Source organism: Dromiciops gliroides, chromosome 1 (assembly GCF_019393635.1).
Source record: "Dromiciops gliroides isolate mDroGli1 chromosome 1, mDroGli1.pri, whole genome shotgun sequence".
NCBI classification, from domain to species: Eukaryota; Metazoa; Chordata; class Mammalia; order Microbiotheria; family Microbiotheriidae; genus Dromiciops; species Dromiciops gliroides.
In genome coordinates this window covers 47,969,177-47,981,467 of record NC_057861.1, presented here as the reverse complement: position 1 = coordinate 47,981,467, position 12,291 = coordinate 47,969,177, and the positions used below count along the sequence as shown (strand labels likewise).

At 41.6% G+C, this 12,291-nt stretch overlaps 1 protein-coding gene across 1 annotated transcript in view; it reads left to right on the top strand.

The window, feature by feature from the left end:
- The window catches only part of MUC16 (mucin 16, cell surface associated), a 159,085-nt gene that overhangs the window by 62,690 nt on the left and 84,104 nt on the right, over positions 1 to 12,291 (top strand). The window contains exons 32-41 of the mRNA XM_043990385.1: positions 1,718 to 1,842; positions 1,946 to 2,013; positions 2,392 to 2,564; positions 3,549 to 3,587; positions 3,854 to 3,919; positions 6,908 to 7,035; positions 7,162 to 7,229; positions 8,487 to 8,659; positions 9,205 to 9,240; positions 12,129 to 12,253. Coding sequence (XP_043846320.1) covers positions 1,718 to 1,842; positions 1,946 to 2,013; positions 2,392 to 2,564; positions 3,549 to 3,587; positions 3,854 to 3,919; positions 6,908 to 7,035; positions 7,162 to 7,229; positions 8,487 to 8,659; positions 9,205 to 9,240; positions 12,129 to 12,253 — 1,001 coding nt within the window. The remainder of the gene's footprint in view (positions 1 to 1,717; positions 1,843 to 1,945; positions 2,014 to 2,391; positions 2,565 to 3,548; positions 3,588 to 3,853; positions 3,920 to 6,907; positions 7,036 to 7,161; positions 7,230 to 8,486; positions 8,660 to 9,204; positions 9,241 to 12,128; positions 12,254 to 12,291) is intronic.

The following is a 12,291-nucleotide window of genomic DNA, read 5'->3' as shown; positions in this document are numbered from 1 at the left end:
GAGAAGACAAAGGAGTGAAAGTGGGGTCAGGGAAAAAGGTTCTTTCCTTCCCCCATCCCTCTAGCTCAGGACTGAGAATCAGAACCAGGGGACTGGCTAATTAACAAAACATTCCAGAAGGCCTTGTAATTTTCTCTACCCTTTGTTTTCCAATGGTGGTTTTCATTCATAATGAATTTGTCTTCAGCTCCTTCAACAACCACATCATCTCTAGTTACGTCTCTTGCTCCATTGTCATTCTCCAAACCTACAGGTAAGAACCATCTGAATCGCTACTTCATTTCCTTCAAAACCTAATTTCCTTAAGGAAGGGTACTGGAGAGACAGAGGCAGGAAAGGGGTGGGAGAGGTCTACTCACTGGAAGGCCAGTGGGGTAGCTAGGTGGCATAGTGGAGAGAGCACTGGCCCTGGAGTAAAGAGGATCCGAGTTCAAATTCACCTCAGACACTTACTAGTCATATGACCCTGGCCAAGTCACTTAACCCCAACTGCCTCAAAAAAAGGAAGGCCAGGATGCTGAGTGGGTTAGAGTATCTATGAACTACTTACAGGCATTCCCCTTTTCACAATATGGGGAAACTCCCTCTTTCTTAAAATTTCTGCTGAATCAGAATATGTTCCCACTAGATTTTGGGCTCCCCAAATTTGACATTCTCCCTCCCACCTTGGTGCCTTTGCATAGGCTTTCCACAGCTCCTGGAACACACTCCCACATCACCTCCACTTCTTAGCTTCCTTCAAGGCTCAGTTCATGTGCTTTTTCTGATCTTCTTAGATGTTAGTGTTGTCATGTTGTCATGTGCATACTTTTCCAGTTACATGTTGTATCCTCTCAATAGAATGTAAGCTCCTTGAGGGTGGATCTCTTTTTAATTTTTTTAATCCCCATGGCCTAGTACACCATCTAGCACATAACAGCGCTCTGTACACTAAACCACCTAACTGCCCAAATAATAATAATAGCACTTGCTATATGTCATGGGCTATAGTTATTTGTTTTGGTTTTGGTGAGGCAATTGGGGTTAAGAGACCTGCCCAGGGTCACACAGCCAGTAAGTGTTAAGTGTGTGATGCCAAATTTGAACTCAGGCCCTTCTGACTCCAGAGCCGGTGCTTTATCCACTTTGCCACCTAGCTGCCCCGGCTATAGTTATTTGCATGTTTCCTCCCCATTAGACTGTGAGCTTCTTGGGAGCAGGGATTGTCTTTTACCTCTCTTTGTAGCCCCAATGTTTAGCACAGTGCAGGCCCTTAACAAACGCTAACTGACTGATGGACCAATTAGGAGATTGCTACGATAAGAGGTAGAGATGTGATAAGGACCTGCAGAACAATAGCTTTGTAAATGGAGAGAAAGGGGACAGATGCAAGAGATGTTGGGCAGGTAGAATTGGCAACTGATTAGACACATGATGAGGGAGAATGAGTAGTCAAAGATGACATCTATGTTGTGAGCCTAGGTGACTGGGAGGATGGTGGCATCTTTGATAGCAATAGGGATGTTTGAAAGATGGGTAGGTTTTAGGGGGGAAGATAATGAGTCCTATATGGGATGTCCAGTTCAGAATGGGTAGCTGGTGATGTGGCACCAGAGCTTGAGAGAGACTATATTTGATAGAGATAATTGGTCTCCTGGTAGCTGGTGAGGTTGCCATGAGAGTAGAGAGGGAGATACCGGGCTTGAAGCTAAGCCATGGGTGTCTTTCTCTTCTGTAGATGGAGTCTTCATCCTCGAGCTGTTCACTTTGAACTTCACCATCACTAACTTGTTCTGCACAACAGAAATGGAGCAGAAGGGCTCCAGAAAATTCAACGTTACTGAGAGAGTCTTGCAGCGCCTGGTGAGGCTCCCTGCTTTCTTCCCTCTCCCGCCCATTAGATCCTTCCACATCCCTCTGGATCCAGCCCTAGCAGTGCTCATTGTACTTCACCTCTCTTTTCCAGCTTGGCCCTGTGTTTGAGAAGACTAGCCTTGGCTCAGGCTATTCCGGATGCAGACTGACCTTGCTGAGGTGAGAGCCTGGTTTGGGGGTAGAGGATAGGGTCCAGCATGTTTAGCCAAGTCAAAGGAAGTACTACCTAGTCCTCCCTTCTCTCCAGTGGCTCTTCCTTGATCCCCTCAAGCCAGGGAGTCTCCAGCTCTCTTCGCAAGTGGACACTAGATACCCTCTAGTCCTTCCCATCCTTTCCCATGTGAAGAGAGAGCACCCCCCAAAGAGGGGGTTGGAACATTTTAGTAGGACTGGGAAACTCAAACCCAAAAGACCCAAACACATCCAAAGCACAGAGAATAGGAGTTTTGAGAACAACAATGACCCATTCTTGGGGTAAATTAACCTTGATTTACCTAAGGCCCTGCCTTCAGGTGATTCTAATATTTCCTTTTCTAGGCCTGCCAAGAACAAGACAGCAACTAGAGTGGATGCCATCTGCGGGTATCAGAGAGACCCCACCAGTCCTGGACTAGATAGAGAGATGGTTTACTGGGAGCTGAACAATCAGACCCAGGGCATCACCAAGCTTGGCCCTTACACCCTGGACAAGAATAGTTTCTATCTCAATGGTAAGAAGTTCAGCTCAGGAATTGTACCTCCTTGACCTCTCTGGTTTGTTCATGTTTCTATAAATGGCAAAAAAAATTACTACCCCAGTCCTTGCTGATGCTACTCTCTCATTAAGTTTTTTGTTGTTGTTCAATCATTTTAGTCATATCTGACTCTTCATGACCCCCAGATGCTAATGCTTCCCCCTCAAATCACATTGGATCTATACTGGATAAACATATGTGCATTGTACATGTTGTTTCCCCAATAGAATGCAAGGTCCTTGAGGGTTGGGATTATTCCTCTTTGTATCTCTAGAGTCAAGTGATGAATACTTGTGGATTTGTTTGATGAGGAGACCTTGGGGGCTCAAAGAAACAGGCCCGAGGAGTAAAGATGGACAGCAGGTCTCCTGACCTGGGAGTACTCTCTTTTAGATACTGATCCCCTAGAGTTCCAAGCCCTTCATCTGTACAGGAGAGTACACTTGGATTTTATTATCTCTGTGGCTTCTTCTAGCTATAACAAGAAGAAGAAGAACTGCTGACATGTTCTAAGCACATAACAAATATTATCTTATTTGATTCTTGCAACAACCTTTGGAGGTAGTTGCTATTATGGACATTTGGTGGGGGGCAGAGCAATGAGGGTTGAGTGACTTGCCCAGGATCACACAGCTAGTAAGTGTCAGGTGTCTGAAGCTGGATTTGAACTCAGGTCCTCCTGAATCCAGGGCCAGTGCTTTATCTACTGTGCCACCTAGCTGCCCTCAAGGTAGTTGCTATTATAATCCCCATTTTGCAGATGAGGAAACTGAAGTAGATAGAGATGAAATGACTTGTCCAGGGGTCCATTGCTAGTGTCTGAGGCCAAATTTGACCTAATTTTCCTGACTCCCAGCCCAGTCCACTGCACCACCTAACTGCTAGGTAGGTAGATCCTTTTTCTTCTGTTTCTCTCCTAACCCTAGTCCTTCCATTCATGGCTATTTTCTCTCTCTGCAGGTTACAACTATCAGATGAGTGTCCTCTCTTTCACAACCAGTGAGTATTCTTATCTTGGGGTCAAATGGGACACAATTTGTCTATTCTGACCCTGTTCCCATAGCACCCTGGGAAGGAGAAAATGGGACAGAGCTGCTAAAGAGAAAGGCACCATAAAGACCCAGTTCCCTTCCCTCCCATAGTTCAGTCCCCACCATGTAATTCAGTGACTATGCACACAGTTTTCCCTGTATCTCACAGTCCCTCTCCATGATGTTACCGTGGCAATTTGGTCCATACTTTTCATTCATGGTGTTCTTCCTCAGCTCCTGTGATAAAAACTGTTGCTTCAGCACCCTCTCTGACCTCATCATCATTCCCTATCACCACAGGTAGGAATCTCATATATTTCTGATTGATGCTCTGGCAAGTTTCTTTTTCTGCACTTGGTTATGAAATTGAAAGCTAGGAGGCTATAGAATCATAGCATCACAGATTTAGAGGTAGATGTGAATATCTAGTCTGACTCACTCATTTTCAAATAAAATATTTCCAATTTTAAAAATCTATCTTCTCTACCTCCTTCTCCCTCAAACCTTTAAGAAATCTGCCTAGTCAGGTAGATTTCAGAAAAGCCTGGAAAAATTTAGCATGAGCTGATACTGAGTGAAGCAAGCAGAACCAAGAGAACATAGTACACAGTAACAGCAATGCTATATGATGATCAACTATGATCGACTTAGCTCTTCTCAGCAATACTATGATCCAAGACAATTCCGAAAGACTCGTGATGGAAAATTCTCTCCACATCCAGAGAAAGAACTATGGAGTCTGAATGCAGATTGAAGCATACTATTTCACTTTTTTTCGTGGTTTCTCTCTTTTGTTCTGTTTCTTTTTTCGCAACATGACTAATGTGGAAATAAGTTTAACGTGATTGCACATGTATAACCTGTATCAGATTGCTTCCTGTCTTGGGGAGAGAAGAGGGGAGGGAGGAAGGGAGAAAGATTTAGAACTCGAAACCATATAAATATGAATTTTGGAAACTATCTTTACATGTAATTGGAAAACAAATACATAGTCCAGAAAAGAAATTCCCTTATTCTGTATGTCCAAAAATTATATGTCGCATTCTGCCCACTGAATCCATCAGCTCTCAGTCCAAAGGTAGTATGTTTCCTCATTGGTCCTCCGGAATCCTGATTGGTCACTGCACTGATGAGTTCTTTTTTGCGGGGGAAGGCAACGAGGGAGTTGTTTTGATTTTCATTTTTCTAATTATTAATTATTTAGATAATTTCTTCCCATAGATACTGTTAACTTGGGTTTCTTCCTTAAATAATTGTCTTGTTCATATCCTTTGACTTTTTATCAATTGGAGAATATCTTTTATTCTTATAAATTTGAATCACTTCGTTATACATCTTAACTGAAGGACTTGAAGCAAATATTTTCCCTCAAGTACCTGATTCCCTTCTTTTTAATTTTTAAATCATAAAAGTATTTTATTATTTTCTAGTTACATGTAGAGATAGTTTTCAATATTTGTTTTTATAAGATTTATAGTTTCAAATTTTTCTCCCTCCCTCCCTTCCCACCCCCCTTCCCAAGACAGCCAGCAATCTGATATAGGTTATATATGTACAATCACATCAAACATATTTCTGCATTGTTCATGTAGTGAAAGAAGAATCAGGACAAAAGGGGAAAACCTCAAAAAAGAAAAACAACAAAAAAAATAGAAATAGTATGGTTCAATCCGCATCTAGATTCCACAGTTATTTTTTCTGGATTTGGAGAGTGATTCCCTTTTTTTTTTTTTTTTGGTAAGGCAATTGGAGTTAAATGACTTGCCCAGGGTCACACAGCTAGTATGTGTCAAGTGTCTGAGGCTGGATTTGAACTCAGGTGCTCCTGAGTCCAGGGCTGGTGCTTTATCCACTGTGCCACCTAGCTGCCCGATTCCCTTCTTTTTAAAAAATTCTTGGGTTTTTTGAAGCAATTGGGGTTAAGTGACTTGCCTAGGTCACACAGCTAGTAATTGCCAAGTGTCTGAGGCTGGATTTGAACTCAGGTGCTCCTGAATCCAGGACCAGTTCTTTATCCACTGTGCCACCTAGCTGCCCCTGATTCCCTGCCTTTAAAAAAATTTTAATTTTATTTCTTACCTGATTCCCTTCTAATTTTAACCATATTAATTTTGTTTATGAAAAAACCTCTTTAATTTCATGTTAGCAACATTGTCCACTTTATCTCACTATCTTTTCTCTCCTTTGTGTGTGATCACAAATTGTTCCCTTGTTGATAGATCTGAAAGGTAATTTTTCCCTCATTACTTCAATTTTTGTTTTATAATATCACCTTTTATGTCTAAGTCATGTACCCATTGGGAGTTTATTTTGGTTTGCCATGTAAGATGTTGGTGAATACCTGGCTTTTTCCAGATGAACTTTCAGTTTTTCCAACAATTTTTGTCAAACAACGAGTTCTTCCCTTAAAAGCTGGGCCAATACCCTGATTTTACATGTGAGGAAACCAAAGCCAAAAGTAAAAAAAAAAAAGGTAGGAAGTGGCAGAACCAGGATTTGAAACAAGGTCTTCTGATTCTGAATCTACTATTCTTTATACTGCCAGAGGGAAGCAGGCCTGAAGGGTTAAAGGTTTCCTCAAGCTTTCATTAGTGGCTTCATTCTCTGAGGAAGGAATAGGACAGTACCAGCTGAAATAATGTTGATGATGATATTAACAATGATAATAGATAGCTTTTTATAGTACTTTGAGGTTTCAAAGCACTTGATATTACTTGAATAACATTTCTTTTTAAAAATAGTATTTTATCTTTCCCAATTATATGTAGAGACAAATTTTAGCATTCATTTTGACAAGATTTTGAGTTCCAAATTTTTCCCTCCCTCCCTTCCCCTCTTCCTAAAATGGTAAGCAGTTTGATATAGGTTATATATGCACAGTCATGTAAAGCATATTTCCATATTAGTCACAGTTGTGAAAGAAACAGTTCCAAAGGAAAAAAACATTAAAAAATGAAAAAAAGTGTGCTTAGATCAGCATTCAGGCTCAATAGTCCTTTTTCTGGATGAGAATAACATTTTCTATCAAGAGCCTTTTGTAATTATCTTGGATCATTGTGTTGCTGAGAAGAGCTAGGTCATCCATAGTTGATCATTATACAATGTTGCTGTTACTGTGTACAATGTTTTCCTGCTTCTGCTCATTTCACTTAGTATCAGTTCATGTAAGTCTTTCCAGGTTTTTCTGAAATCTGCCTGTTCATCATTTCTTATTGCACAACAGTATTCTATTACACTCAATAACATTTCTGAGGCTCAGACATGGGGATATCTTTCCCTCCTATACAGCAGCTGTGAAGTCCCACTTCAAAATTTTCACCCTCAACTTCACCATAACCAACCTGTTCTACACAGAAGACATGGGTCAAAAGGGTTCGAAAAAATTCAACTCCACCGAGAATATACTGCAGCATCTGGTGAGAATTTACCCTGCCCAACTCCTCCTCCATCCCCTCTCTGCCTACCTGCCTTCCTCAGCCCTGGGGAATCAGGTTTGTTCTATACAGGTACTCAGCAGTCCCTCTCTCTCCTTCTGTTTCCAGCTCAACTCCCTGTTTAAAAAGAGCAGCCTAGGCACTCACTATTCTGGATGCACTCTGACCTTGCTGAGGTGAGTCTTGGGAAACACTGGCTCAAGTAGCAGGGACAAGCATCCCCATCTGACTCAGGTTAAGTCCAGACTGGCTCTTCTCCTCCTCCCTTCCCAAGGTGCAATGGATAAACTCTCCCTATCTGCAAGTCACTGGGAGATATTCTGGGTACCTTATGCCCTTTCTCAGGGAGAGATAAACTCCTTTTCTCTTAACTCTCCCAAAGACAAGTTTGGAGCTGTTTTTGCTTTTGCTTCATAACCCCATATAAAGGCAATAACATGGGCCCAACAAAGAGCCTGGTACACAGTGGTGCCTAGTATATGATGGATTAGAACCTGTCAACATTGACTTTCTCTAAAATCATAGGATTATGACTTGAAAGATGGCAGGGACTTTCGAGGTCATCTGGTTTACTCCCTTCATTTACAGATGAAAAAACCAAGGCCCAAAGAGATCCCAATGACCTTCACAAGGTCAAAAGATAACAAGTAACAGATTTGCAATTTGAACCCAGGCCTTTTGACTTTAAATCCATTGTTCGTTTTCATGGCAACTGCAAACTAATGAAAATAAGCAGACTCCATACACACTTGTAAAAACAGAATGAAGGAATGGATTTTCAGAACACTGCCAACTTCAGTGCAGTGGATAGAGTGCTGGGCTTGGAATCAGGAAGACCTGAGTTCAAATCCTCTTTCAGACACTTACCAGCTATGTGACCCTAAGTGGGTTACATAACCTGCCTTAGCCTCAATTTCTTCATTGGTAAAATGAGAGGGTTGGATTTTATTGCTTCTAATGTCCTTTTCAATTCTCAATCCATGATTCTTTCCAAACGCTTGCCTAAAGTGTGTCACTACTCTTAAGGGTGCTTGTTCTTGGAATGATTAATTTTCATTTAACTACACCAGTGGCATCAAACTCAAATAGAAACAGGGGTCATTAAGCTGCCCATAAGGATTCATGTGGGCCACATATTGACTCAGAAAATGTTTTATATATACATACACATGTATACACACATACACATAGATGTATATATATGTACATGTGTGGTTTATACATATATAAATAAATGAATATGTATGGTATATATACATACACATATAAATATATTTATATATAATATATTTAATTAATACATGGACACATTAAAATTAGATAGGAACTACATTTTGATCTGGTTCAGGCTATACTGATGTGTTTGACACGTCTGATCTAAACCATCAATTTCTTTCTTTTTTCCCCCTTTTAAAAAACCCATCCATTTCCAGGTCTATGAAGAATAGGAGAGAAACAGGAGTGGATATTGTGTGTGCTTATCAGGAAGACCCCTTCATCCCTGTCCTGGACAGGGAGAGGGTTTACTGGGAGCTGAGCAACCAGACCCATGGCATCACCAGGCTGGGTCCCTATACCCTGGACAAGGACAGTCTCTATCTTGATGGTGAGCAGCCCCACTCAGGACACATGCCTCCCTTTCTTTGAATTGGTCCCTTTCCAGAAAATAATACACCTGCCCCCAAATTCTCCATTGCTTTTGGGTCTCTTTTATCTTTATGGATGTCCCTATCCCTCCTGGGAGCACTGGTCTTCAAGGTGGTGACAAACCATGTAGACATGGGAGCTCACTCCTAGAGATCTAGAGATCAGGAGAGCCTAGATAGTTATTAGGCTCCCAGGATGAGCTCCATGAATCCCTCCCTCTTGAATGAAGTACCAGTTTGCCAACTCTATGGGTCCCAGAACACCACCTCTCCAACCCTCCCCTAACCTTTTGCCCAGACTGAGCCATTATTCTCAAAGATTCATCTGTACTTTCTCTTTCTTTCCCCTCTCCCTTCCCTCTTCTGTTTCTCTCTCCTGTTTCTTCTCTGTCTCCTTCCTCTCTTTTTCTTTTAATTCTTCTTTCTTTCTTTTCTCTATCTTCCTTTTCCTCTCCTCTCCTTTTCCCCCTTCTCTTCCTCCTCCTTTTCTACACCTCTACTACAGGTTTTAACTACCAGATGCCAGCACCCTCCACAAGCAGTAAGTTTTTGATGTCTTGACTTCTCTATTTTCTGGGATACTACAGAGAAAGGACTGTTCTTTATTCCAACCTTTTAAAAAAACCCTTTTGGGAGGGGTATAGGGCAGAGGAGCAAAAGTAGATTTAGGGGTGTAAGATAAGACATGTTATTAGATGTGTCCATGTTTAGATTTTCTTTGCTCATTTGCTTATATTTTTATTTGTTACCCCAAATATCTAAATTGTTCAAAAAGGAAAAACCCCAGTGGACTTGGGAAGTTTCTAATTTAAGATTTAGAGTCAGAATCAGTGTAACCCTGGGGCACAGAGGGCATTTCCCAGCATTTCATAGAAACCTGTACCTCTCCCCCAAAGCCTTCATTCAACAATGTTAGCCAATGGTTTTCATTAACAATGTTTTTATCCTCAGTTCCTTCAATAACAACACTCACTCCAACTGTGCCTCTTGCCCAGTCATCATCTTCCTCTGGCACCATAGGTAGGAACTGCCTGATGCTCTACTTCCTCCCCTGGAAAGGTTTAATTAAGTCTCATGTACCTAAGGATATGAAACAGGAAATGGGAGAGGGCAGGAGAGGCACACTCATAGGCATCAGCTATGACAAAGAATGAAATGATACTTTCTTACAAAGACCCTGTATTCAATCGAGGGAAACAACTACAGAAATAAATATGTGCAGAACAAAACAAAGAATAAATGCAAATAAATACAAGGTTGTTAAGGGGGGTCTCTAAGTTGGGAGGGGAATCAGGAAAGGTGGTTCTTGAGTTAAATCTTGACAGAAGATAGGGGTTCTATGGAGTAGAGGAGAGGGCATCCCAGGGACACAGGACAGTTAGTGCAAAGGCATGGAGATGGGAAATAGAATTTCATTTTGGAGGAAAAGAGAGAAGGCCAGATCAGCAGAATTATACAATGCAGGAGGGGGAATAACATCCAATGATCCTGGAAAGATGTGTTGGGACCAGGTTGTAAGGAGCTTTTTTTCTTTCTTGCTTTTTTAAAATTTAAAAACATTTTAATGTTCAGTTACAAATTCTCTCCCTCCCCCACCCATCGAAAAGGCAAGAAATATGATATCCATTATACATATGAAGTCATGCAAAATACATTTCCACATTTGCCATGTTCTCTGTGTGTGTGTGTGTATATGTGTGAACCCCAGAAAAAGAAAGAAAAAGAAAAACAATATATGCATCAATCCATACTCAGAGTTTACCAGCTCTCTTTCTGGAGGTGGACAGCATTTGTGAATAGCTTTAAAAGCTAAGGGCTAGGGAGGCTAGGGGAGGGGGGAGGGAGGGGAGGGAGGGAGAAAAATCTGAAATTGTAAAGCTTGTATAAACAAAAGTTGAGAACTATCTTTACATGTAACGGAAAAAATAAAATACCTTATACATTAAAAAAAAAAAAAGCTAAGGGGAGGGGCAGCTAGGTGGCGCAGTGGATAGAGCACCAGCCCTGGAGTCAGGAGCACCTGAGTTTAAATCTGGCCTCAGACACTTAACACTTACTAGCTGTGTGACCCTGGGCAAGTCACTTAACTCCAATTGCCTTACAAAAAAAAAATTGAAAAAAAAAGCTAAGGGGAGACAGAGGCAGCTAGGTGGCACAGTGGATAAAGCACCTGCTCTGGATTCAGGAGGACCTGAGTTTAAATCTGACCTTAGACATTTGATGCTTACTAGCTGTGTGACCCTGGGCAAGTCACTTGACCCTCATTGCCCCACAAAAAAACCAAAATAAAACAAACAAAAACTAAGGGGAGGATTTTATTTTATAAAATGTATGGAAATTGTCTTTTTCCTTTTCTAGGGCAAGTTTCTACTGAGTCCATAAGGACTCAGGGTATCATCTCCCCTTGGGAGGAATGGGAGCCCCTTAAGAGCAAGAGATGGTTTATTTTTGTCTCTATGTCCTCCATACCTAGCATAGTGCCTAGCTTAGAGTAGGCGTTTAATATAAATGTTAGCTGATTGATTGAAAAAAAGAGATAAAATTTGTAAAGCACTCTGCAAACCTTAAAGTACTATATAAATGCTAGGCTCATTATTGATGTGAAAAAGAGGGTCACCTTTAGACTGCTGAATTGTTGTTCAGTCATGTCCAACTTTTTATGACCCCATTTGGGGTTTTCTTGGCAAAGACACTAGAGCGATTTTCCATTGCTTTTTCCAGCTCATTTTACGGATGAGGAAACTGAGACAAACAGGGTGAAGTGACTTGCCCAGGGTCACACAGCTAGTATGTATCTGAAATACAGGGGAGAGAAGAATGTTGGATTCAGAATTAGATCAGAATCAGATAATCAATGTTCAGTTCCTAGTTCTGACATTTGCCACCTGTGTGGCCTGGCATACAGGTGTTACCCAGTACACAGGTGTCACTCAGCACACATGTGTCACCTGGCACACACATGTTACCTGGTACACAGATGTCACCTAACACTCTCTGAGTCTTGATTTTCTCATCTATAAAATGGAGCAACACACCTGGAAGGATTGATATGAAGAAAGTGTTTCACACACCTCTAAGTGCTGCAAATATCTAAGTCAATCAGCAAGCATTTATGAATTTCCTACTCTGAGGCAAGTACTGTCCTAGGTGCTGGAACTGCCAATAGAATAATAATATAGACCCTGCCCTTGAGGAGTTTCCTATGGAGGGAAACAACATACATAAGTAAATAAAAAATAGGCATGAACGATTTTAGGGGTGCTAAAAAAGTGCAGTGAGCAGGCCTGGCATTTGGAATGAAGGAAGGCAGGGGTTGGAGGAGGCAGACATGAGGAGGGGATGCATTCCAGCCTCTGTTGACCTGTGGGTACAAGGCTTAGTCATGAACGGTTTTTGTTCTTTCCCCAATCCCCCCTCCCCGTACCGTAGCCGGGGGCTCTAGCCTAGAAACTTTCACTCTGAACTTCACCATCACCAACCTGCTCTACACAGAAGACATGGGACAAACAAACTCCAGCAAATTCAACTCCACTGAGCAAATTCTGCAGCACCTGGTGAGCTCCCTGAGTGATGCTTCCTCTTCCCTCCCCCT